The sequence below is a fragment of the Pelodiscus sinensis genome, chromosome 19 (genome assembly GCF_049634645.1).
Source record: "Pelodiscus sinensis isolate JC-2024 chromosome 19, ASM4963464v1, whole genome shotgun sequence".
In the NCBI taxonomy this organism is placed as follows: domain Eukaryota; kingdom Metazoa; phylum Chordata; order Testudines; family Trionychidae; genus Pelodiscus; species Pelodiscus sinensis.
The window spans coordinates 26,266,234-26,289,791 of record NC_134729.1 but is presented as its reverse complement, the minus strand read 5'-3'; the positions used below and the strand labels follow the sequence as shown (position 1 = coordinate 26,289,791).

The 23,558-nt window shown below is 51.9% G+C and overlaps 1 protein-coding gene across 1 annotated transcript in view; it reads left to right on the top strand.

Moving 5' to 3' along the window:
* ACER1 (alkaline ceramidase 1) overlaps window positions 1-20,004 on the top strand; it is a 30,498-nt gene extending 10,494 nt beyond the window's left edge. The window contains exons 2-6 of the mRNA XM_006125535.4: window positions 8,134-8,248; window positions 10,000-10,138; window positions 13,700-13,837; window positions 16,235-16,372; window positions 17,956-20,004. Coding sequence (XP_006125597.2) covers window positions 8,134-8,248; window positions 10,000-10,138; window positions 13,700-13,837; window positions 16,235-16,372; window positions 17,956-18,124 — 699 coding nt within the window. The 3' untranslated portion in view covers window positions 18,125-20,004. The remainder of the gene's footprint in view (window positions 1-8,133; window positions 8,249-9,999; window positions 10,139-13,699; window positions 13,838-16,234; window positions 16,373-17,955) is intronic.
* The last annotated feature ends 3,554 nt before the right edge of the window (window positions 20,005-23,558 follow it).

Below are 23,558 nucleotides of genomic sequence, written 5' to 3'. Positions count from 1 at the left end.
CATTATCACATATTATTTATGATAATAATCAATCATTAATGGTCAGTTTTCATTCTAATTGCAGTACAAGTCTATAGGAGTAAATCAATATTTCCAAGACAGCTAGGGTTGCCAGATGGTTTCAACAAAAATACTGGACACACTTGACATTACATCACAATCTACATTACATCTGATTTAGAAATAACGGACATTTATATTTTCTCATTTATATTTTCTCAATTTGTTTCCTGAACAGAAAGCTCAAATACTGGACTGTCCTGTTCAAAACCGGACACCTGGCAACCCTAAAGACAGCAGGAGAGCTGTAAACTCACAAAGGCAGATAAATGTAAATGTGGGAATTAGATACAAATGTATAAATGAAGAAAAGTCAGAAATCAGTTAGGGTATGTCTTATTCCTCGTGGAATGAGGAGTACAGCTAGTTCGGATTAGGAAGCCTAATCCGAACTAGCTACTCCGTGCCGCGTGTAGCCGCGCGGCACGGGGTTCGAACTAGCCGGGATTTAAAAATGGCGGCGCCCGGCTTATGCAAATGAAGCCTGGGAAATTCAAATCCCGGGCTTCATTTGCAAGTGCGGTATGCCTACATTACCCTCCTAGTTCGAATTAGGAGGGTAGTGTAGACATACCCTTAGAAGTCTGTCACCAATCAGTCACTTTTGTATTCGCCTGTATTTAGGGCCTGATCCTACTCCCACTGAAGGCCACGAAGGTTTTTCAATTGATTTCAATGGAAGCCAGGCTGGGCCCAAAGACTGTGTGACTTAGAGTAAGGAATTTGGACCAGATCTTTAAAGAGATTCAGGCAACTACATCTGCAAATAGGCACCTAACTCCTTTAGCTGGTTGTCAGCAATTCCCCTCTGGTGTGCATATTGGCCAAACCAGACAGACTGCACCAAAGGATAAATGGACAGAAATCAGACATCAGGAAAGGTAACACACATAAACCTGTAGGCAGGAGCGGCCTAAGGCCGGCTGCAGCAGCTGGCGCCTAAAGGCGGAACGCGCGATCGGCGCCCCCGCCTGCACGGCCGTCAATGGTGTGATGTCATCATCGGGTGCCCCGCGCACCCCGTGACATCATCATAGGGCGCCCCGGTGAAGGCTGCGCCCTAGGCGACTGCCAAGTCGGCCGATACTCATGGGCCGCCCCTGCCTGTAGGGGAACATTTTAACCTGCCTCGACATTCAGTGATGGGTTTGAAAGTAGCCATTTTTCTACAAAAGAATTTCAAACCCCTGTTACAAAGGGAGACAGCTGAACTGGAACTCACTTGCAAATTCAACGCTATCAACTTAGGAGCAAATAAGGATCTCAACTGGTTAACGCAGTACAAAGGCAATTTCCCTTTCTGGATATGCACATCTCCACATCAGCTGCTGGGAATGAGCCACATCCACCGTGCCTGGATTAGCTTCATTGACACAAGCAACTTCTTCCTTGTATAGACTCCTGCTTCTGTAACTTCCACTTCAATTCATCTGACAAAGTGGGTTTTACCCATGAAAGGTTATATCCTAATAAATCTGATACTTCTGGTATCCCAAAATAGCTATTTTGTGTCATTTAAGCAAGCCCGTTATTTCAAAATATAATGGGCTTGCTATTCCAATGTCCCTGTAAACCTCGTTCCACAAGGATTAAGGGACGTTTCGGAGTAGTGATTTATTTTGAAATTAACTCCAAGTAAGCTAGGTAATTTGCATAGCTCAAATTGTGTAGCTTATTTCGAGCTAAGGGTGCAGTGTAGACGCACCGTTAGTCTCAAAGGTGCCATAGGGCTCCTGATTCTTTTTGCAGATACAGACTAGCTCCGCTACTCCTGAGACTCACCACATTGTCAGTGCTTAGAGCAGGGGTGGGCAATAATTTTTTACCGGGGACCACTTCAGAAATTTTTGAAGTGGCCCCGGGCCGCTCCGGAAAGGGCGGGGCCTCCGGCAAAAGGGGAGGGACCAGGACACTTCCCTGCTTCCCCACCCACAGACTTGATTGGTCTGGTGATGGGGGAGCGAGTGAAATCTTCCCCCCGCTCCCCTCCGAGGATCCCCCTAGGTGCCCATGCCCCTGGCAGAGCGGGAGGATACTTTGCGCACTCTCCCACCTCCAAGCCCTGATTGACCTCAGGGCAGAAGGGGGAGTGGCAGGGCCTCCGCAGGCCGGATCAACTTGCTTGGCAGGCTGGATCCAGCCTCCGGAGGCCCTTTTGCCCACCCCTGGATTACAGTCTGATTCTGCAAAGTATTTACGCCAGTTGTTCCATCAAATGGGTTTACCCTCATGAATCTCTAAGGGCTTGTCTAGACTACGCGGAAGATTTGAAAAAGGACATGCAATCTAAGGGCTGGCTATATTTTGCTCTCAGTTACCCGGCGGCTTCTCCATGCACCAGTGGCAGCAGCTGCACTAGAGTGCTGGACCATTGGTCGGAGCTTTGCTGGGGTTGCACAGTGCAGTATGTCACCACTAGCCAGCTTCCTCCAGCTGAGCTTCTGCCCACTAAGGCCAGAGAAAGGCCATAGAGAAGTCCAGCCAAGCAGGGGCCAGGAGGGACTACCAAAGGAGCTGCAGGACTAGCAGCAGCTCAGTTGAAGCCCAGACCTGGAAGGGAGAAGGTCGGGGGTGGCTGGCTGGCAGAACCAGGCACAGATCCCAGTGGAGAGCTGCTGAGCGACTGATGGACTTGAAGGTGAGGTGCTGAGCTCAAGCAAAGGACTTGTCTCCAGGAGGATAATCCCTGGAGGCACCGCTCTCGCTCAGAGTGAGGCAACAAACTGAGGGTACAGCGTGGACCTGAGACTCTACAGAGGGCACCGGGGTGGGCCTGTTAGCGGTGTGCCCCGGAAGGGGCTTGTGAATGCACAGAGTGTGACTTGGCCGGAATCACAAGGCTTTTAAAACTGAGGCCGTGCAGGAACCTGCACTCAGCCAGACGGGGTGCTCGCATGAGGTGAGTGCCGACCCCATTACAGCCCCACACGTGGGATTCTAATCTACCACTACAGTTATACTGCACTCTGGGTAGCTATTCTGTGGGGGGGTAGCATGGTCAGTGGGTAGAGCATTGGCTTGGGAATCAAGAAGCATGACCTTCTGTAAGTCACGTTGCCTTCCAACGTCCATCTGGCTTAAAAATCATCCACGTGTAGCTAAGCCGGAGAAAAGCGCCAGTCTGGACGCGATCCTCCGGAAAATAAGCTCTTTTCCGGAGGATCTCTTATTCCTACTTTGAATAGGAATCTCTTTGAAGTAGGAATAAGAGATCCTCCGGAAAAGGGCTTTTTTCTGGAGGATCGGGGCCAGTGTAGACGCTCTTTTCCGGCTTTTCTAAAAGCTGGAAAAAAGCAGCGGACATTTTTATTTAAATGCCGCGGGGGATATTTAAATCCCCCGCGGATTTCCCTATTACGACCTGTGAAATTAGCATGCCCCTTTCGGAAAAGGGGCCAGTGTAGACGAGCCCTATGAGTCTATGAGTAAGAGCTGCTCCTCACCACCCCACCAAAACCTGTTCCCCGTTATAAGATGTGGGTGAAATATTTTCAACAAATAATAAATGTGCAGAAAATTACATGAGGCAGGTGACAAATCTGGGTTGAATTTGGCAAATAGTTTCAGATGAAAAAAGCTGGAGGGAAATGTCAGAAAAATTTCATTTGGGATGAAGTGTGGGCACTTTGTTTCCAATCAATATTTTAAACCTTGTGGTTGACCCAAAGGATTTTTTCCCATTTCATCAAGGAAAACTGAAAAAAATCAGAGCTGGTTCCAAATGAACGTGATCTCACGCCTGCTTCAGCCACCGAGCCAAAAACTCGATTGTTCACTCCAGTCCACCCTTGTTAACCCCTGAGATGAAAGTAACGGGGCGTGCCCCGGTGCGCAGCTCTGGCAAGAACTGGCTGAGCTGCGGCAAAAGCTCCTGGCAGGGACCCGGCTTGCAATAGGACAGTACCTGTAAGAAATTTCAATTACCTATACCTGGTTAATCACCAAAGGAAGAGCAGGGTTTCAGTAGTACCCAGCAGACTCCGTTTCCACTGGCTTTCAGTGAGAGCGCGGCACCTCCCTCCCTGTGCAGCATTTGAAAATCCCGCCTGGCTGGATTAACCCTCACTCTCGTGGGTGCGTAGCAGCACATGGATCTTTTACTGGCCCATAGGAGCTCATTGGTCATTTAGCTCTAAGGAGCTCACAGAATTATGAATGGGTGGGAAAATTCCCAGGAAACGGTTTCCCTTCTAAAAGGTGGCCCCTGTCTGAGAAATGCCTGTGCCTGAAGGAAAATTCTTTGGGGCCTCTGGTAATGTCACCAGACAGGTTCGACAGAGCGCTTGCCAGGGAAACTGGCTCTGCTCTTGCAATGCAAGGAGGATTCAGAATTACCTTGTGACACGATTCCGTGTCTGAAACGGGCCCAGGCTGATCCTGCTAAATAGGTGTGCCTGGCTGTGGGCCAAAGGTGTCACTTGTATGTCTCTCCCTGCTCCGCTGGTGACGGTTGCAGCAGGAGATGGATTGCGAAGGAGCAGCTTGCAGATCCCACCTGCTGATCAACTGGCTTCAGTCTCACACTGCACAGGCTGGCTAGAATCCAGGGCAGAGATCACCCTGGTAGTTCTTGCTGCCTCTTCTGGAGTGTTCCTTAGAGGAGACCCCTGCTTTCCTAGTGCCAGTGATGAGCACTGATCTAAGCCATGAGCAATGCAGGCTGCTTCTCTGCAAAAGACTTCCCCACCTGCCCCTTATGCCTGAGCTGCAGCATGCCCTGTTGCCCCTGTCCTGGCCCGCCTCACACTCCCGCTTGGTGAGTCAGTGAGCTGTCTCTCTCCTACAGCTGAACGCTTGCTGCTGTCCTGGCCTGACTTGAGCACTTTGGGGGAGGTCTGCTGCTACCTTTTCATCTGCAGAGGATCCAGTGTGGAGGGTGGTGGGCAGACACTGTGGTCGGCAACGTTACAGCACCTCTGCAGCTAGCTGCCAGCCTGGACTTGCCCTGGATGAGACTAGTCTGATGTCTCTTGAGCCTCCTTTGCACAGGTCCCAGCCTAGCATCCTCCTCTATTTTGTACCGTGCCGCTAATCTCTGCTCTTGTTGTGCTTCACATCCTGTATTCTTCGGGAAATGGTGGTGAGATTGTGTCATTAAGGATGCTGTTGTGGTGCACAAGGATGCAGAGAGCCTGCATGGACCAAACATCGATGCTTCCTATCTGCTGAGTGTTTGATGGAGCAACCAGTGCTAATTCCTCCGGCTAACTCCTGTGATTTCCACTCTGCCACCCCTTCTGGGAGCACTTGCTCGCTGTCTGTCCTTTGTGATTCCTCTTGTGTTCTGGGAGTCTCTGTTCTCCAGCCTGTGTGTTATTGTTACACTCTTGGCATGTTTTCTCTGCCTTTCTTGAACAGTTTGCCACTGATCTCACCAGCGGAACTAGTATGTCTGCTTGCGTCTGTCACAAGCAGCCTGAAGATATGAATGATAAGTCTTCTCCAATTCTAGCTTTGGCTAATTGTGCATGATGGGAATAGTGCAGGTACTGGTGTGAAGTAATGGGGGTCTGTCTACACTACCCTCCTAATTCGAACTAGGAGGGTAATGTAGGCATACTGCACTTGCAAATAAAGCCCGGGATTTGAATTTCCCGGGCTTCATTTGCAAGTGCGGTATGCCTACATTACCCTCCTAATTCGAATTAGGAGGGTAGTGTAGACATACCCAGGCAGATCTTCTTGGCCTGAAAATTCCTGTAAAAAGGCTTCTTTCATGAAGGACTTGATGCAATTCAGGATTAATCCACAGAAGTTAAGGAGAGAGTCAACATTCGCATCCCAAGCTTGCTAAGCTGTGCATCTGCATCTTGCTTCTAACCACTTCATAGTAGCCTCAGGCCATGTGACCTTGAGCTCAGGACCAACCTCTGGGTCTCTCAAAATAAGCAAACCCTGACCTAGCAGCTCCTGAGATGAATGAGAAGCCACTTGGCTATAAGGGCCCACATCCGCTGAGTCTGCAGGGTCTGGGCCCAAGTTAGTGCCTAGACAGGAGACAAAAGAAGGACCAAGTGAGGCAGTTTGTCATCTTGATTGTTCACCATCCATCTTTCTTTCCTCTGGCTCAGTGCTTGAGAGCTGCATCCCAAAGATGCTCCCTTTCCGATGAGATGTCTCCAAGCTGCAGACGGTTGTGGTCTGTCGAGATTTCAGGGCACTCCTCCCAAGAGGCAGGCTGTCAGCCTGGTGTCCTTGCTGCATTCCACCTCCCTCGATTCGTCCTGCAATTGCAACTGGACACAGGATTCCTCTTGCCCAAACCCCTGTGGGACACTGCTGCACATTGCTAGCTGAAATGTCTCACCCCAAAACTGAACCAGACATGGGCTCTCTCCTTGTATTCCCCCTTCAAGCTTGGCACTGGTTACAGGCGTAGCGGGGCTGAGCTAGCTTGGCCCACGGGCCCAGGGAAGAGTCATCTTGTCATGTGACTTTTAAAAGTATGATCAATGGACATTTATTTCATGTGACCACTGCTGTACTGAATAGCGGCAACTGCGCTCTCGACCCTCCAGCCTAGAGAGCTTCCCAGGTAACGGACCATTACTCTGGCCCCAGTCTAATCCCTGCCCCCTCTCGCTCCCTGCTGTTGCTCCCACTCCATCCACCTCCCTTGCAAATGCTAGTTCTTCCCCATCCTGGCATCCTACTGGCTTCTTTCTGCAAAGCTCCTCCTTCCCAACCAACACCACCCAGGGACAAAGGCAGAAGGGAAAGAAAGCGCCCGGCTAGTTCTCACTCACGAAGCACGTACTGCAAGCAAATTCTTACCCTCACGTGCTGTTCTTGTTCTAGGCACAATCTTCAGGTCACAGACAACCCGCTTTTATCTTGACCTGGGTCCCCGGTCCTCTTTCATGGGTCTCATGCCAGAGAGAACCAAGGCCTGACAGCTTCCTATTGCTTAGTCTCTACCTAGGGTGGGAATCTGTTGTTCCGCATTCCCCCTTCCACGGAAAAACACCTGGGTCAAAATAGAATCCCAGTCGCGGGTGGTAGGGTCATGTCTTACTAGTCCAATCACCTCTGGACTTGCAGGACAATCCAGGCTTTTTATAGGGATGTTAGGTATCCGCTAATTGACTAGTCGAGTAACCTTGTGAATTCTTATCAGTTACTCGATTATTCTATAGTCCCTGGGGGCGGGGCCGGTCCCACTCCCAAGAAGCCCCCTGCCACTCCACGCTGCTGCCTCTGTATCAGACACAGCAGCATAGGGTGCCAGGTGGGAGCTGGTCTGCGAGGGGAACCAGTTTAAAACCCAGCTCCCCTTGTGGACCTTTGCTGCTGCTTCTGATAAAGAGGCAGCAACACGGGGTGGCAGCAGCCCCTGTCCAAGGGTGGCCCTAGACTAGCTGCCAGCAATTGGCACCCTAGGTGAGCCATGCAATCAGAGCCCCACCTCCAAACCCTTCAGTGATATTGCGCCACCATTTGGCGCCCCATTTAACTTGGCTAGGTGACCGCCTAGTTTGCCTATATGGACGGGCTGCCCCTGCCCCTGTCTAGGGGGGGTCTGAGCTCCTGGACCAAGCACGAGCCAGAACTGAGCTGGGCTACTGGCCAGCCTGCTAAAAAAATTGACTGGCAAGCATGTATGTGGGGAAGGGAAGGGGGAATGCGTGTTGTCTGTAGGATCAACCTATAAGCTTTTGCTTATCAGTTAGTCGACTACACTGTTACATCCCTAGCTTTTTACAAGACTTTAAGTTGATCTCTCAGATGTTAAGGCTTGTGGGGGAGGGGCGCAGTAACGGCTCTCATTAGCACATTTAAAACTATACACAGTCTCACACTTCATATTTCTAACGTCACACACAAGAAATAAGACACCCAAGTCCAGCAGCCTGTGCCAGTACAATGGATAGGTCACATGAGGTATTTTGTTTAAAGCATCTTTGAGTTGTGCATATTTATATTCATAAGCCACATTTCATAGCATGGGGGGCACCGTCACAGGAGGGACCAGTTTTACATGGGGGATACTGAGGCATGGGAAGGTGCAGGGATTTGCCCCAGCTGACACAGGGCCCTTGAAGCTGAATGGGTGTGCTGCTTGTTGTTTTTCAGATCAGCAACGTGAGTTTCTTCCTCCTTTTCCCCATCTTACTGTACCTGAATCACCAATATGTTCAGCAGCGCCCTCTGTCTGCATACAGCCTCTCCATCATGGTCCTAGTCACAGGTATGTTTCAGTGTTACTAAAAGGCCTAACATAACCCCACTGCTTCCGGCTTTCAAAAGAACCAGCCTGTCAGTGACCAGGAGGGAGTCTTTGTTCTGTGCTACTCTGCCGAAGAGATGCCACAGAAAGGGCAGAGTCTGGGAGGAGCCAAAGGTAGCTCTCGGCTCCTTGGGCATGTCTACACTTTAAAGAACAATCCGCCGCAGCCAAGACTCTCAGATCCGGTGCCGATAGGCTCACCGGGTTTGAGCCTAGCTCTCTGCCCAAGCAGGACTGTCTACACTGCTGTGTTTAGCTCTGCAGCCCAAGCCCCACAAGCTCTGAGGGGGTTTTCCTCGCCGTGTAGACGTACCCCCAGATTTTGTTACCTGAAAATTTGAAAGGGCCCCAGGCATAATGGACTTAAATCTGCAGCCTAGAATCCTTGCAGTGTTGAGTCCTTCGGGCATGTCAGAGTCTGTAAGGGGCAATGGATGCTGTAGGGCTCTATTTGCCAGCCCTAAGCTGCATTCAGGCCAAGGGATTTCACCCCCAACTCCTTTGTCACGGAAGCAAGAGCCAGAGTGCAGCAGAACTTTTCCTGTGGGTTGCAAACATTCTCGGTAGTGCCCAGGGGACCTGCAGGACAATTGGACCCTGTGACTCCCAGGGCATGCTGGCACGACAGTTGGGAGGCGCACTCGGGCTAGCTTTCCTCGAGCTGGCACGCCAGATAGGAGCGCGGCCACCCCAGCACATGCCTAGGCCCGTGGATGGCCTGTGTTTGCTGGCCAGCCCGAGCTGTCCCTGTGCCACTGTGGCCATGCTCCTATTTAGCGTGAGCCAGCTGGGAACTGCCCCTCCCTGCTACAGCTTAGACAAACCCACCGAGCCCGTGGGGAGAGTCTTGGGGTCCTAATTTTGGATCTAGCCATTGTTCTCCTGTTATGGAGGGACTGCTCATCTCCTCCACCCTGGGAGGACCGTCCTGCCTCACTGCCCGACGGGCTAGGACCCTGATGCAGGGAGGTGCATAAGGACATGGTTACCTTCAGGCACCCCACTGCATAGGGGGTGGGCTCCAAGCTAGACAAGTGCTTTCGGGCCTTCCTCAGTCAGGGCCTCCCTGGGGAAGAGTCCTTCAGCATGTGTCATGGCCACCCAGCCCCCAGCCATTCGCACGGCGCAGGAGGAATTCTCTCGGCAGACTCACAGCGGCTGGCAGGGTGCCAAAGGGGCTGTGGGTGTATCTGGAAACTGAAGAGGAGCGTGTGCCGTCTGGCATGGAAACCTCCCCACCTCCGGCCCACTGGACAAGCCTGATCCTAGGGAGGGGGCACATTTGAAGGCTGGACAGAAGCGGTGTAAAGGGGCCTGAGTAGAAATGGGAATTGGGCCCAGCTGAGTTCTGGCTCATGTCCAGGCTCAGGGATACACCAGACCCCCAACAGGGGACCCAGCATGACCAGGAGAGCTCTTATCGCCTCCCAAGGGAATCCCACCCACTTCTCCCTCACTGCAAACGTGGGGCTGGACCGCAGTCTCCATTACAACCGGCCAACCCTGCAGTGTCCATTGGGGTCAGACGGGGAGCAGCTGAGCGCAGGACCAAAAGGCAGGGAGGAGAAGTACAACACAGGCCCCAAGGGGCTGGTGGCACAGAGCGGAACGGTGGGGTCCCCGAGACAGGAATTGCAGTGGGTTGCCTCTTGGACAGAGCACTGAGCTGGGAGGAGGCAGGTGACAAACAGCACCAGCCTCACTCGTTGCAGGTATTTTCTCTACGTACTATCACGTGACCCTGAGCTACGTGGGACAGCTGCTGGACGAACTGTCCATCCTCTGGACCCTCGCCTTGACGTACACCTTCTGGTTCCCAAAATGTCACTTCCCGGGCTTCATCAAGGACAGGTACGACCTGGGTGGGGCGCAAGGCTGCAGATTCCCTTGGGGAGGGCTGGGCCACTGAGACTTGTGTGGGACGAGATGCCCTACAGCAGGGCTGGGGCAATAACTTTTGCTGTGTGGGGCGCTTCAAGAATTTGGACAGTGGTCGAGGGCTGCGCTCTTCCATGATACCAGTGGGCGGTGCGGGGTCTGGGATGGAGACGGAGTGCAGAAGGACGCTTGGGCTAAGGGACAGGGGTGCAGGAGAGGGTGTGGGGTCGGGGAGGGGGTCTGGGTGCAGGGGAGGGTTCTGACCTGGAGGAGGGGTGCAGGAAGGAGTTCAGAGTCTGAGCAGGTTGTGACCTGGGACAGGAGTGCAGGAAACTGGCCAGTGTGAGCTGAGAGATTGTGCTGAGGGTGGGGGCAGCGCACAAGGCCTCTCCCTTCCCCATCCCCCTTTGAGCTTGCCTGTGTTCAGAGAGCTGCTTTGAGCAGCCTGTGGGGGCAGGTCAGGCAGGGAGCCTGGCTGAGGCTCCCATGGGCCGAATCTGGTGGCTTGGTAGACCGGATCCAGCCAGCGGGTCACATTTTGCCCACCCCTACCCTAGAGGTTCCTATCCCTTGTACTGGGAACCAGAAACCTCCCAGTTCACAGGCAAAAGCTCAGTTAGTGGCCCCACCAGGGGATTCCCCCGCCGTCCAAGAACTTATCTTGCGGCAGCGGGCTCTCCCTGCAAAGCTAACCAGGAGGCTAAGCATGGAGAATTTCAAATACATAGATTTGGCAAGACCCCAAGGGGAATGAGTGGAGCAGACCTGGGTTTGCCAAGTGGGAGACCACAGATCCAGCCCTGTGCAATCCCCCAACGGCTAGCAGCTGCTCTGCTGAGGCTGCCTAAGGCTTCCCTTCATGCAGATTTTCCCAACCATTTTTAAGAGCTCTTGCACCAACATGTTCTGCTGGGGAGCCTGGGGTCCAGGGCGCCCCCGCTATAAGTCGCTCTGAGGTACACCCGTTCCACACTTAGGTTGCTGATGCTTGGAGGAACCGACGTGCTAAGTCCTCCCATTCCCCGCTCTTAAGTCCAATTTGTGCAAGTAGAAGTCAGCCGTGGGGGGAAAATTCCCCGCTTCAAGCTGCTTTGCTGTAAGCCCAAGTGCTTTGGAGCGTATCTTGGACTTAAAGCGAGGGCGACCTCGGTAAGAGGTGAGTGCCCCGCCCACTACGCCGCAGCCAGGGGATTTTCATGGAAGGAAAATGAGGACAATGGGGACGTGCCAATTGCTTGTGCCCTGTCCCATGTGGGGCTTCATTTCTGGGTATCTGCTTCCACGTTATGTAGGGAGATTCTGGGGAGCATGCTCAGTGCAGACGGACTGTTCAGACGTTTTGAGCAACAAATGAGAAGCTCGACAGCTGTGGTGCCCAACACGCAAGCTACTAGCCACATGTGGCTATTTGGCTAGTTGAGTGTGGCTAGTTGCCAATAGTGGCGACTGCTTCAGAACTGGTTGGACACCATGGCTCAACTGGGCACAAGTAAATAGTGATTTTCAGCAGCTTATAACTCAGCCAAATCTGGCTGGATTTTTGTGGGGACAGCAAAAGGCTGCCCCAGGACCATCCCTTCAGAACATAGCAATGCAAAAGCTCTGACAGTAAAACAGGGTTGGAAAAATATTTACAAGGGGCAGCAGCAAACAACCTCAATACACCGGTTGCTAATGCTTCCCCTGTAGCACTTCTTGCTCTGGCTCATTTCTGGATGGCTGTGATCTCCCTGATGCTGTCCCTGCAGTCCCATGCATGCCCAGATGGTTGCACTGTGGGATGCAGGGGCAGAGCTGCAGCTTGGTATACACAAGAGCAAAACCACAAGAGACAGACAGGGACCCATCACAGGCTTTTTGCCTGAGCCTCAGGTTTTATGAGGCTTTCCTGGGGCTGCTCCCAAAGTCTCAGGGCCATCGGCTGGAGTCAGTGTGTACATAGGTGATCCTGCTGCAGCAAGCGAGAAAGGGTCTCTGAATAGAGCAACCACTTCCACCTTTCTACTAGCTGGTAGCCACCAGGTCTCTGAGGTCCCACCGCCTGCCCCACCTCTTTCCCCAGACCCTGCCCTTGCGTCAATTCGCCCCCAGTGCTTGCTCTCTTCCTTCCTTCCCCCTGTCGCTCGCTGGATTGTCTCCCGGAGCCTGTCTGCAGGTCGGAGGCAGCCCTGGCTGAGCAGGGTCTGGCGTGGGCTCAGTGACTCCATGGTCACTGGATTTCTGGTTCAAATGCCATGTGGAGGCAGGTCCCTGAAAATCAAGCACCTAAATGGCACCCAGACACAGAAGCCCCAAACTGGACTGACTGCCTGGGTGAAAATGCGACAGGCGCCAACCGTCCATAGAGCAGAGAGGGAGGAAATCCAAGCCAGCCCCAGCAGAGCCCTGTGAATGTCCGTGTTCACTCCCAGGGGACAAGCATTTTGCTGACTGCAATTTATTCGGTTTTTGCCCAGGACTGGTGGGCCCCACTGTGCTGGGCATTTCCAAGTCAGACTTGTGCTATTGCTGCCCGGTGGTAATAAGCAAATGGCAAACAAGTGGCAATAAAACCCATCAATGCACCCGGGGGCCTTCGGGCAGCCTCACGGTGCTGGCTCCAGGGGCAGGGTCTAGGGAGAGTCACTCTGCCCCCTTCCACCACGTGCGGGCTGGGCTTGGTGGCACATGGAGTTTGCCAAGGGAGAGGTCATCAGGAGTTCACTGCGACTGGCAGGCGGGGGAGGGACTTGCAAGGGATTTGCATGAGAATGTGTCCTCTCGCTAGGGTGCACTTGTTGTTCTGCCAGGGCTGAGTGGGTCTGCAGCAGCAATCCGGGGCTGTCAGTAGCGATGGAGCTTCTGCCACTGGGCTCAGTCCTTCAGAGCCTTGACACACACAAAACTCCTCTGCCCCAGCCCTGCCTCTCAGGCCCTGCGTGCTGCAATGCCCACCCAGCAGGAGCCGGCGGTGCAGGCCACTTCTTCATACTATCACGGCACCTTTTGGGAAATGCCCTCTCCCTCAGTCACCGCATTCTGGGGAGACTCGGTTCTTGGCCTCCTCCTGGGCATGGCTCCATTGCTGTCTCAGGCCGGCAGCTGAGCCCTGCCCTCTGCCAGGCACAGCTCTGGGGCCTCTGCAGGTGGCTACAGCAGACTGTGGGCTCCAGGCCAGGGGACTGTGAGACGGTGAAAGGCAGGAGCCGGGCGCAGAGTTCGCCTCGGCTGCTGGGTGGGCTCTGTGGAGGCATGCAGAGAGCTGAGCCAGCAAGGGCGTTTGGGTCTTTGGGACACGTCTCAGGGGCCTGTTCAGACACAAACCTCATGGCCGGGCGTTTCTGAGAGCGAAAAGGCCTCGGGGGGCGGGGGGAGAGGAGGGGGGCACAGACCATGGGACTGTGCTAGGGGACCGGTCACTCCAGCAGGCTGGCATCGTCTGGGTACAGCCAGGAGTCGGCTGGCCATGCTATCCCAGCAGCCCGAAGGGAGGATTTCAGCTGCTCAACCTCCCAGTTACCAACCCCTATTTCTCCAACTCCCCTTTCTCATTAGGACTCAGTTTGTCTGGCTGGTTGGCATCGCCACTGTCGCTTGCACCCTGATGTCATTCATCAAACCGGCCTTCAACGCTTATCTCCTCAACAGCATCTCCCTCCACTTCCTGTACTTAACCTGCCAGGAGCTGAAAAAGTAAGGTGTGGGTGTCCTTTGCAGGGAAATTTGTTTGCAGTCTTACTGCATGTTCCTGGCTGCAGGGGAAAGCAGACCCACATGCACAAAGAAATACACAGCTACATGCACACAGGCAAAGCACATGCATACACACAAATATACACACACAAAAACACACAAGTGCACACACACCCACATGCTTAGCATACACACGCCAGCACACACATGCAAAAGTGCATGTGCACGTAAAACATCCTCACATGTGTGTGCATAAACAGGCCCTACACCACAGCCCCAATATTGCCACACAAGACACCATGCAAGTACACAGACACTTTGTATACACACACGTCGGTCCCTTCAGATTTCTCTTGCTTATTTTCTTTGGGCCTCACTCTGATTTCTAGTATTGAATAGCACACCTGTGGACAATGGTGAAATTAAACCGAAAATCAAACCTTGGACCTCACCTACATTCTGTGAGGACCCCAAATCATGGTTGAAATTACTAGAAGTGAAGGTGTCCAGGGTTATACCATGTCTGTGCAAAGAGCTTTGCAAACCTGAAGTTTAGACAATCAAATATGTAAAAACCTGCAATGCAACAATGTTCTAGTTTAGAGCCAAGTCAGCAGAATTAGCAACAACTCATTTATCAAATGATTTAAAATGAAGCAAATGCCTTGACTCAGTTTACAGTATTTAGAAACTGGTACTCGTTTATTTACCATGCGAGTGATTTGGGAAGTCAGCCAAGCATCAAGTTACCATATGACAGTGGGCACTGACTAGTACCCAGTGATGATAAAGTTGCAAAAGACATTCCATTAAACCCCCTCATTTCACATGAAAACAACAAGGGGTCTAGTGGCACCATAAAAACTATTATTATGGCATAAGCTTTCGTGAGTTGCAGCTCACTTCATCAGATGTATGAAGTTTAAGAAACAGATACTAGGGATACAGAGATGGGAGAGTTACATCAGAGCTAATTCAATCCAGGTGCATGTGGATAAGGTGGTGAGGATACCTAAAGTGGAAAATTACTTATTGTAATGAGCGAGCCATTCCCTGTCCCTATTCAGACCCATTCTTTTCACATATTCTGCACTGACCACAGATTTCACATTTCAGAGTCTGCCACATGGGGAATACTTTATAAAAACTTGCACTAAAAATCCTATCAGCCATTTAAGTGCAAAATTTAAAAAAAAAAAAAAAGCACTTTCCTCGTCCCACAATGCAAATCACAAAATGAAAAGCAACTAGATATTGAAATCGACTTTAAATCCCTGTAACAGGAAACAGTAAATGATTGAAACCCACCCATAGGGGATATTCACAGGGGCTGGAGTGGCCCCCACTTGCCCACCCATTTAATCGGTTAACCAGTTAAACTTGACCTATTTAACAGGATTTTACACCTCTAGTGTGGACAGCGCTATGCTGGCAGGAGACACTCTCCCACAGACAGAGCTATCACGCATGTAGGAGGTGGTTTATGTCGCCAGAGAGCTCTCTCCCATCAGTACAGGACAGCTACACAGGGATCTCACAGCAGCATGCCTGAGCCACCTTTGATCTAGTTCTAGACAGACCAAAGGTAGCCTGAATATGCCTGTCCATGCTTCAGCTGCACCTTCTGACTGCAGTGCAGAAGTTTGCTCTGCCACTCCCCATGTTGTGCTTGTTCTGGGGATGGAGACTAGTATTTTCCACAGAGCCAAAGGGAGCTAGGAGCCAGAATCAGTCTAACTGGAGAGAGGTGCCTAACTCCCTTGAGCTCTTTTTAAATGCCACCTGAAGGTCTTTCATTTCCTGCACATTTGATCATCACCAAACACAGCAGCAGTGCTTAATGTGTAATGAAAAAGGGGCTGGTGCCCAAGCAATTACATGCAGGGTCTCAAACTTTTTTTTTTACTTTAATCACTGATACGGGCAAGCCCAAAGGTTGTGACCTGCCAAGCCTAGAGTGCTTGGATTGGAACAGCAGGAGAAAGTGGCTTGTCCATTTCCAAGGGGAAGCAGACAAGCAATGGGTCTAAACTGCAGCAAGGGAGGTTTAGGTTGGACATTAGGAAAAACTTCCCGCCTGTCAGGGTGGTTAAACACTAGAATGAATTGCCTAAGAAGGTTGTGGACTCTCCATCTCCGGATATATTTAAGGGCAGGTTAGATAGCTATCTAGCAGGGATGGTCTAGGTACTGGGTCCTGACATGAGGGCAGGGGACTGGACTCGACCTCTCGAGGTCCGTTCCAGTGCTAGTGTTCTATGATTCTAAGTCCTGCTCTGATATATTAGGGCTGGCAAATTAAATCTAACTCTTGCTTTTTAAAATGCATCTTACACCAAAAGGGCAATGTTCTCTGAATCTCAAGAAAGCCGTCTCTCCCCCACTCCTGCCTCCCAGGTGCAGTAACCCTCGTGCCCACCGCACAGCTGCGTTCATGGTCATGTGGTGGGTACTAGCCATAAGCTGCTGGATAAGCGACAAGTGGTTCTGCGGATTTTGGCAGAGGCTTAACTTCTGTTACCTTCACAGCTTCTGGTAAGAGTGGCTGCTTTGACTCAGTGGAGAAATCGCTACGGGAGTTAGTTGTTCCACCAGGGGGGAAACCGTCATAGTGGTTTCAGAATGGAATAGCCAGAGACAGCCTGTGGGAACAGGAAATCAGAAAGCTCTGGAATGGGGAGAGGGGAGATGAAAAACTCTGTGGTAGCATATCTGCTAGGGTTGATAAATATTCCCTTACTTCATATTCATCTTCATTTTTTAATTCTGTTTGGCTGGGATTTCCAAAGGAACCTAAGGGCATCAGGTCTCTACATCCCACTGGACTTGTGTCCCTAACTCCCTTAGTCTGCTCTGAAAATCCCACTCTCAACCTTCACTTCTGGAATTGGTGGACATTTTTCTGAAGGAAAAATGCCAATTCAATGGAATTGACATGGTTCAATGAGGGAAAACTGAAAGAATTGGGTTTGTTTAGTCTGGAAAAGAGAAGACTGAGGCTGTCTAGACTACAAAGGTAAGTCGGAAAGAGAGATGGAAATTGTGGTTCACAATTTGTGTATCTTTTTCTGCTTTTCCGAAATTTGGTGCATTTACACAGTGCCAGATTTTGGAAAAACCTGCTCTTTCAACACATCCCTTCTTCCTCATAGGATGAGGTTTATAGGGATGGCAAAAGAACACGTCCAATTTTTTGAAATTTGTTTTGGAAAAGCGGATGCGTTCGTTGGATGCGGCATTGCTTTTCCAGGATACCTCTGGTATCCCGGAAAAGCACTGCAGTTTAGACGTAGCCTGAGAGGGGACAGGATAGCAGTTTTCAAGTACCTAAAAGGGTGTTACAAGGAGGAGGGAGAATTTTTTTCCCCTGGCCTCTGATAATGGAACAAGAAACAAAAGGCTTAAATTGTAGCAAGGGAGGTTTAGGTTGGACATTGGGAAAAACTTCCTGTCAGGATGGTTAAGCACTGGAATAAATGGCCTGGGGAGGTTGTGGAATCTCCATCACTGGAGGGCTGTGTCTAGACTGGCAAGTTTTTCCGCAAAATCATCTGCTTTTGTGGAAAAACTTGCCAGCTGTCTACACTGGCCACTTGAATTTCCGGAAAAGCACTGACGATCTCATGTGAAATCATCAGTGCTTTTCCAGAAATACTATGCTGCTCCCATTCGGGCAAAAGTCTTTTTCCGAAATACTTTAGTGCAAAAGGGCCAGTGTAGACAGCATAGTACTGTTTTCCGCAAAAAAGCCCCGATCATGAAAAAGGCGATCAGGACTTTTTTGCAGAAAACCGTGTCTAGATTGGCCACGGACGCTTTTCTGCAAAAAGTACTTTTGCGGAAAAGCATCCTGCCAATCTAGACGTGCTTTTCCGAAAATGCTTTTAACTGAAAACTTTTCCATTGAAAGCATTTTCGGAAAATCATGCCATGTTTAAGATCAGGGATGATCTAGAATTCTAGATGGGGCTTGGTCCTGCCGTAAGGGCAGGGGGCTGGACTTGATAATCTCTCGAGGTCCCTTCCAGTTCTAGTGTTCCGTGACTGCAGAGAGCAAGACGAACTGGCTTTGGTGCTGCTACCTGCTTTTCACCTCCCCCCGTTTGTTCTTTTGCCAGGCATGTACTGATATCCATCGCTCTCCTCTACTGCTGCCCCTTGTTCATCTACTTTGATTCTCGCTACGAGATACCTGCCTATGAACCAGAGCTGGAGTACTGGCCCAGCGACTCCTGGCCAGTTGCACTGCCCTATCTTGCTCTGCGGGACCCTTACAAGCAGTGCTAGGCTGAGGTACAGCGATGCATCCCTGGTGTGTACTGGGAGAGGGAGGAGGCCAGCACACAGCCATTTTCTGCTAAACTACCAAGATCTCTGTTGTACTGTTGCTTTGAATGGCAGTTAGGAAGCCACCCGCATGCCTGAGGTGCAGCGCCTGATGCTGGAGGGCGACCCAGAAGTCTGCCTAGTAAGAAGCAGCCAACATTTTCCTGAGTTCATGCTTTGCACCGATCCCAATGAAAAGAGGCTGACCCCGGCTTGAGAAATCACACTAATGAAACAGAAGCCAAAGGCAACTGACTAGGGGGCTGCTATGATTAAGATTATTTACTGATGTACTGGAAGATTTACCCAGCATTTTTCAGGTCCTTAACTCAATTAATTTTTGGGTTTTGGAAAATAAAATGCAAATGTCCAGGCTTTCCTTGACTCATTGCTCTGGGGCAGGACTGGAGAGGAGGGGGTCAGTGCGTAGGCTGACCAGGGAGAGAGGACAACCCCAGCCCTGTCTCATCACAGTAGTTTGGGGCCAGGTGAGAGGCACCTCTCCATAGCTGCTGTAGCTCTAGTGGGCACACAGGGAGAGGGGTGCATGTACCCCGGCTGGGGCATGTTAAGAACATAAGAACGGCCGTACTGGGTCAGACCAAAGGTCCATCTAGCCCAGTATCCTGTCTACCGACAGTGGCCAGCACCAGGTACCCCAGAGAGGGTTGACCGAAGACAATGATCAAGCGATTTGTCTCCTGCCATCCCTCTCCAGCCTCTGACAAACAGAGGCCAAGGACACCATTTTATCCCCTGGCGAATAGCCTTTTATGGACCTAACCTCCATGAATTTATCCAGCTTCTCTTTAAACTCTATTATAGTCCTAGCCTTCACCGCCTCCTCTGGCAAGGAGTGCCACAGGTTGACGACACGCTGTGTGAAGAAGAACTTTCTTTTATTAGTTTTAAACCTGCTACCCATTAATTTCATTTGGTGTCCTCTAGTTCTTCTATTATGGGAACTAATAAATAACTTTTCTTTATCAGCCCTCTCCACACCACTCATGATTTTATAGACCTCTATCATATCCCCCCTCAGTCTCCTCTTTTCTAAACTGAAAACGTTCATCTACCCCTGCGCTCCCCAGCCAGAGTGAGGGATGCAGCAAACTGGGCACTTCCCCCTCACTCCCTGATGAAGGGGAACAGCCAGCAATGTCCCCATATGACTGGGGGGAGAATTCAGCCCCCCTCCCTCACTAAGGGGGGGTAGGAGAGTTGGGGCCAGTGCAGTCCCAAAAGTGGGGGGAAGCACCCTGGCCACGTGCCTGGGGCCCGTGGAGACTGTTGGCACCCCTGTGCTCCAATTACACAAAGCTATTTTAAGACCCATTTATCTGCTCTTCATGGAGAGCGATTTTAAGCATGCCTTGCTGGTGGGCTGCCGGATGCTGCACTGGGCCCTTTGGGCTGCAGGAGTCAGGGCGGATTTAAAGCCACCTCCTGCAAAGGGAGCTGCATTGTGCCAAGCCGCAACGGCACCCCCCCCCTTCTGTGTGTCTACAGAGCCAGGAGGGGGAAGGTCTTGCTCCTGATGGTTCACATCCCCAGGCCTTTCTATGAGGTGGGGCATGGATGCACTGGCTGCCAAGATCCACGGCCCCGTGGTCTCCTCACTGATGCCAAAGGCCGCGCCCAAGTGCAGTTAGGTAGGGACACGCTGGGGACTCAGTGGGGTTGTCTAGGCTGAGAAGAAGCCACTGATATCGGCCCCCGTCCTCTCTGTGGGATGGGAACTGTCCTTCTTCCCAGGGGCCTTGCTGTCTAGGGAGCCTGTGACCTCACACAAGCACTAGGAGAGGGTCTCTGCAGACTACTTAAGATGCAGCTCTAAGTGGGAAGCACGGTGTCTCTCATCCCAGAGGCAGATATGTGTGGGCCCACTGCCACTGGGAACTGTCAGCACTTTCCCCGCCTTTGGTCTCGGACCACAGCACGCAGCACCTCCGTGTGTCCCCCACTAGGTCATCGCAATGGGCTTTGAGAGGGGTTAGACAGAGCCCCTAGAACACCAGTGTCCTGGCGATGCTAGCACCAGGAGAGCTGAATCAGTGCGAGGGTAACCGTGCAAAAGTGCAACATGAGACCTTCCAGCTGAATCCTGCTGGTTCCCTCTACTACCCTCTCTGCAGCCACTAGATATCAGCTCTGCATGTGAAATTAGGTAAATATTTATGAGTGCAGAGAAAGACAAAGGTGCAAGAAATGAAATCGTGGGCCGAATTCCCTGCTGTCCTGTGGGAATGCTGCCACTCTGGGGTTTGTAATATTTTACACCCATTCTACATTCACTTCCCCCCTTGGCTGCACAAACTGCAGGAAAACAGTAAATCTGATGCCCTGTCTGCCTAGCTCGCTGATCTCTTTCTGTTCCAGTGTCTGCCCCACTCCGTTACCCTCCCTTTGTCTCCCACATTCCATCACTGTCCCTCGCACTCTCCCCATTGCACTTTTTCTCCTCATTTAATTCTCTTGCTCCCCACTGGCTCTGTCACCCTCCCCCTTCCACTGCATTCTTCTGTGGCCTATTAATAGCTTCTGGTCAATTTCACAGGCTGCCCGCTGGGCGCCCTCCCTGTGGATGGAGCTGTCCAGCCCCATCCGCTCAGCGCTCTAAGTTCAAAAGTGCAGCAGGCCTTGTAGTCCCCTCCCCCCTGCTAAAATGTTGTTGCCAGGTAACTTGGCACAGGAAGAATTGGTCCCGGATGCTTCCCCCAGCTCCCCAGGGGCTGCCTAGAAGGGCTGTAGAGATTCCAAAGGGCCTGGAGAGTCAGACACAATTCAGATGCCACACAGGGAAGCAGCCAAGTTTAGGTGGAAGGAAGCAACAATTCCCAGATTCAGTGAGTCACCGCAGAAGCATCCGACAGGAACAAGGGACATGCTCTGAGGGCATCTACGCTGAAAAAGAGGTGACTGCACTCAAGTGGGTCCCACAGGTCTCAGCCCCAGCTAGGGGCATGGCCAAGTGCCCAGACAAGCTGAGCGAAACACCAAGAGGCCTCCTGGCATTTGAAACCTTCCTGAGTTGCTGGAGGAAGCCAGAGATGATTGCCGAGGCTGTGCTCTGAGCGCCTGACCCTAGAAACCTGTAAGAAAACACCAGGCTGCTTTCAAGAGGTTGCAGGGTGTACCCCGCACCAGCATCCTCCTGCATCTGCCTTGGGCACAACAGTGAACGTGGGCGAAACACTGGAGCAGGAGAACATGAGGTGCACGGACCCAGGGGTGCAGGTCACACTGCCATGCTTACAAACACATTCTTAGAAAAGGGCTGGGACTGTCAAACGAACCGTTTGGGACACACTGGTAGTTCACCACATTGGAATAGATTTGTGTCTTGGACTGTACCTGGGGAGCAGCATGAATGGAGAGGGGACGTCGGGGTACCACATTCTCCATGGCTCAGCCAGAAGTCTTGCGGCACCTTAAAGACTAGCAGCTTTATTTGGGCATAAGCTTTTGTGGCCAACTCTGCCCACATATCTACTCGAACGACATGGTCAGAGGACCTAACATCAGCCATACCATCAGGGGCCCATTCGCCTGCATGTTTGGTAACGTGATCTATGGCATCAATTGCCAGTAATGCTCCTCTGCCATGTACGTCGGCCAGACCGTACAGTCTCTATGCAAAAGGACTGATGGACACAAATCAGACATCAGGAACAGTAACAGACAAAAACATGTACAGGTTGGACCTTGCTGGTGCAGCACCCTCAGGACCTGAATGGGAAATGAGGGGATCTCCCAGACCAGGGAAGGTCCCTCCTCTCATGGCCAGGGCTCCAGCCTGCCTCTGCTTCTACCTCAGCCACCCAGGGCACCATGGCCAGATCTGCACAGACAGGGCAGAGCTCCGCAACTGCCTGGCAGAGGGATGGGGCAGGAGCTCTGAGGCTAAGGCCTAGGCCAGAGCTCCTTGGCTGCCTCTGGGGCTGGAGTTCCCTGATCGCTGGAGCCAGAATGCGGGCAGAGTTCCACAGCTGGGGATGGAGCTCCCCAGCTGCTGCTGGGATCAGAGCTCCCTGGCTTGGGCCAGAGGTCGACAGCTGCAACCAGGCTAGCGCTCCCCAGTCACAAGGAGTAACGGTAGTTCGAATTAAGATCTTTAATTCGAACTACCTACTCCATGCCGCGTGTAGCCGCGGGCACTGAGTTCGGACTAAGGGGGATTTAAAAGTGGTGGCGCCCGGGAACATGCAAATGAAGCCCAAGATATTTAAATCCCGGGCTTCATTTGCAACTCCGCTTGCCCTCATTACCCTACCTAGCTCGAACTAATGAGCTAGTGCAGACGTACCCTAAGGGATTTAAAAGAGAACCGGCAGAGCTGCCATTCATTTGTGAACCCAACACTGTCAAACTGGGCTTGAATAAGGACTGAGAATGGCTGGCTCACTACAAAAGCAATTTTCATGGAATCCAAGGGCGGGCAGAGACCTCAGGAGGCATCGAGTCCAACCCCTTGCCCAAAGCAGGACCAACCCCAACTCAATCATCCCAGCCAGGGCTCTGTCAAGCTGGAACTAAAACCGAACCCATCCCAGTGCTTCCCCACCCTCCTAGGGAAATAGTTTCATTAAGCTGTAACTCTGTCCTCCAGAAAAGATAAGAAGCCATGTGGAGGGTCACAGTGAGCCTCTGAGACATATCATAACTGCCTAGAAGCACAGGACCCTCGGGACACAGACAGAATTTTGCCAAAATAGCCATGAATATACAGACCAGAATCCCTCTAGTTCAGTGGTCTCCAACCTTTTTACACCCAAGATCACTTTTTAAATGACAGACCAAGCCAAGATCTACTGCCCCGCCCCTTCCCTGAAGCTCCGCCCCTACCTTGAAGCCCCACCCTCTCTATTCTCCTCCTCTCCATCACTTGCTATCCCCAATCCTTATACTGCTCCTTTTTAAAAAAGTTTTTTCCAACATTTGGAAGAGGTTTTTCAACATTTGGAAGTGGTGCTCAGCCAGGGTGCACCACGCGCCACGTGGGCTGGTGCAGAGAAGAAGCCGCCTGGCCAGCTGGCTGTGGCCTTCAGCCCGGAGGAGGCTGAACCATGCTCCAGCTGATCGGGCAGCTTCCCCTCTGCGCCTGCCCATGTGGAGCTTGGTGCACCCTGGCTGAGCGCCATGGGCAGCTGTCCAGGAAGCCGCTTCTCTTTGCTCTCACCTGGCTGCCCTGCGCTTAGCCCTGGAAGCTTGCTCCAGCACAGCCGGAGCTAGACGCAGCCTCCCTGGGCTGAGCGCAGGGCAGCCGGGCTGGAGGGAAGAGAAGTGGCTGCCTGGCCAGCTGGCCATGGTGCTCAGCCAGGGTGCACCAAGCTCCACGTGGGCAGGCGCAGAGGAGAAGCTGCCGATCAGCTGGAGCGCGGGGCAGCCTCTTTCA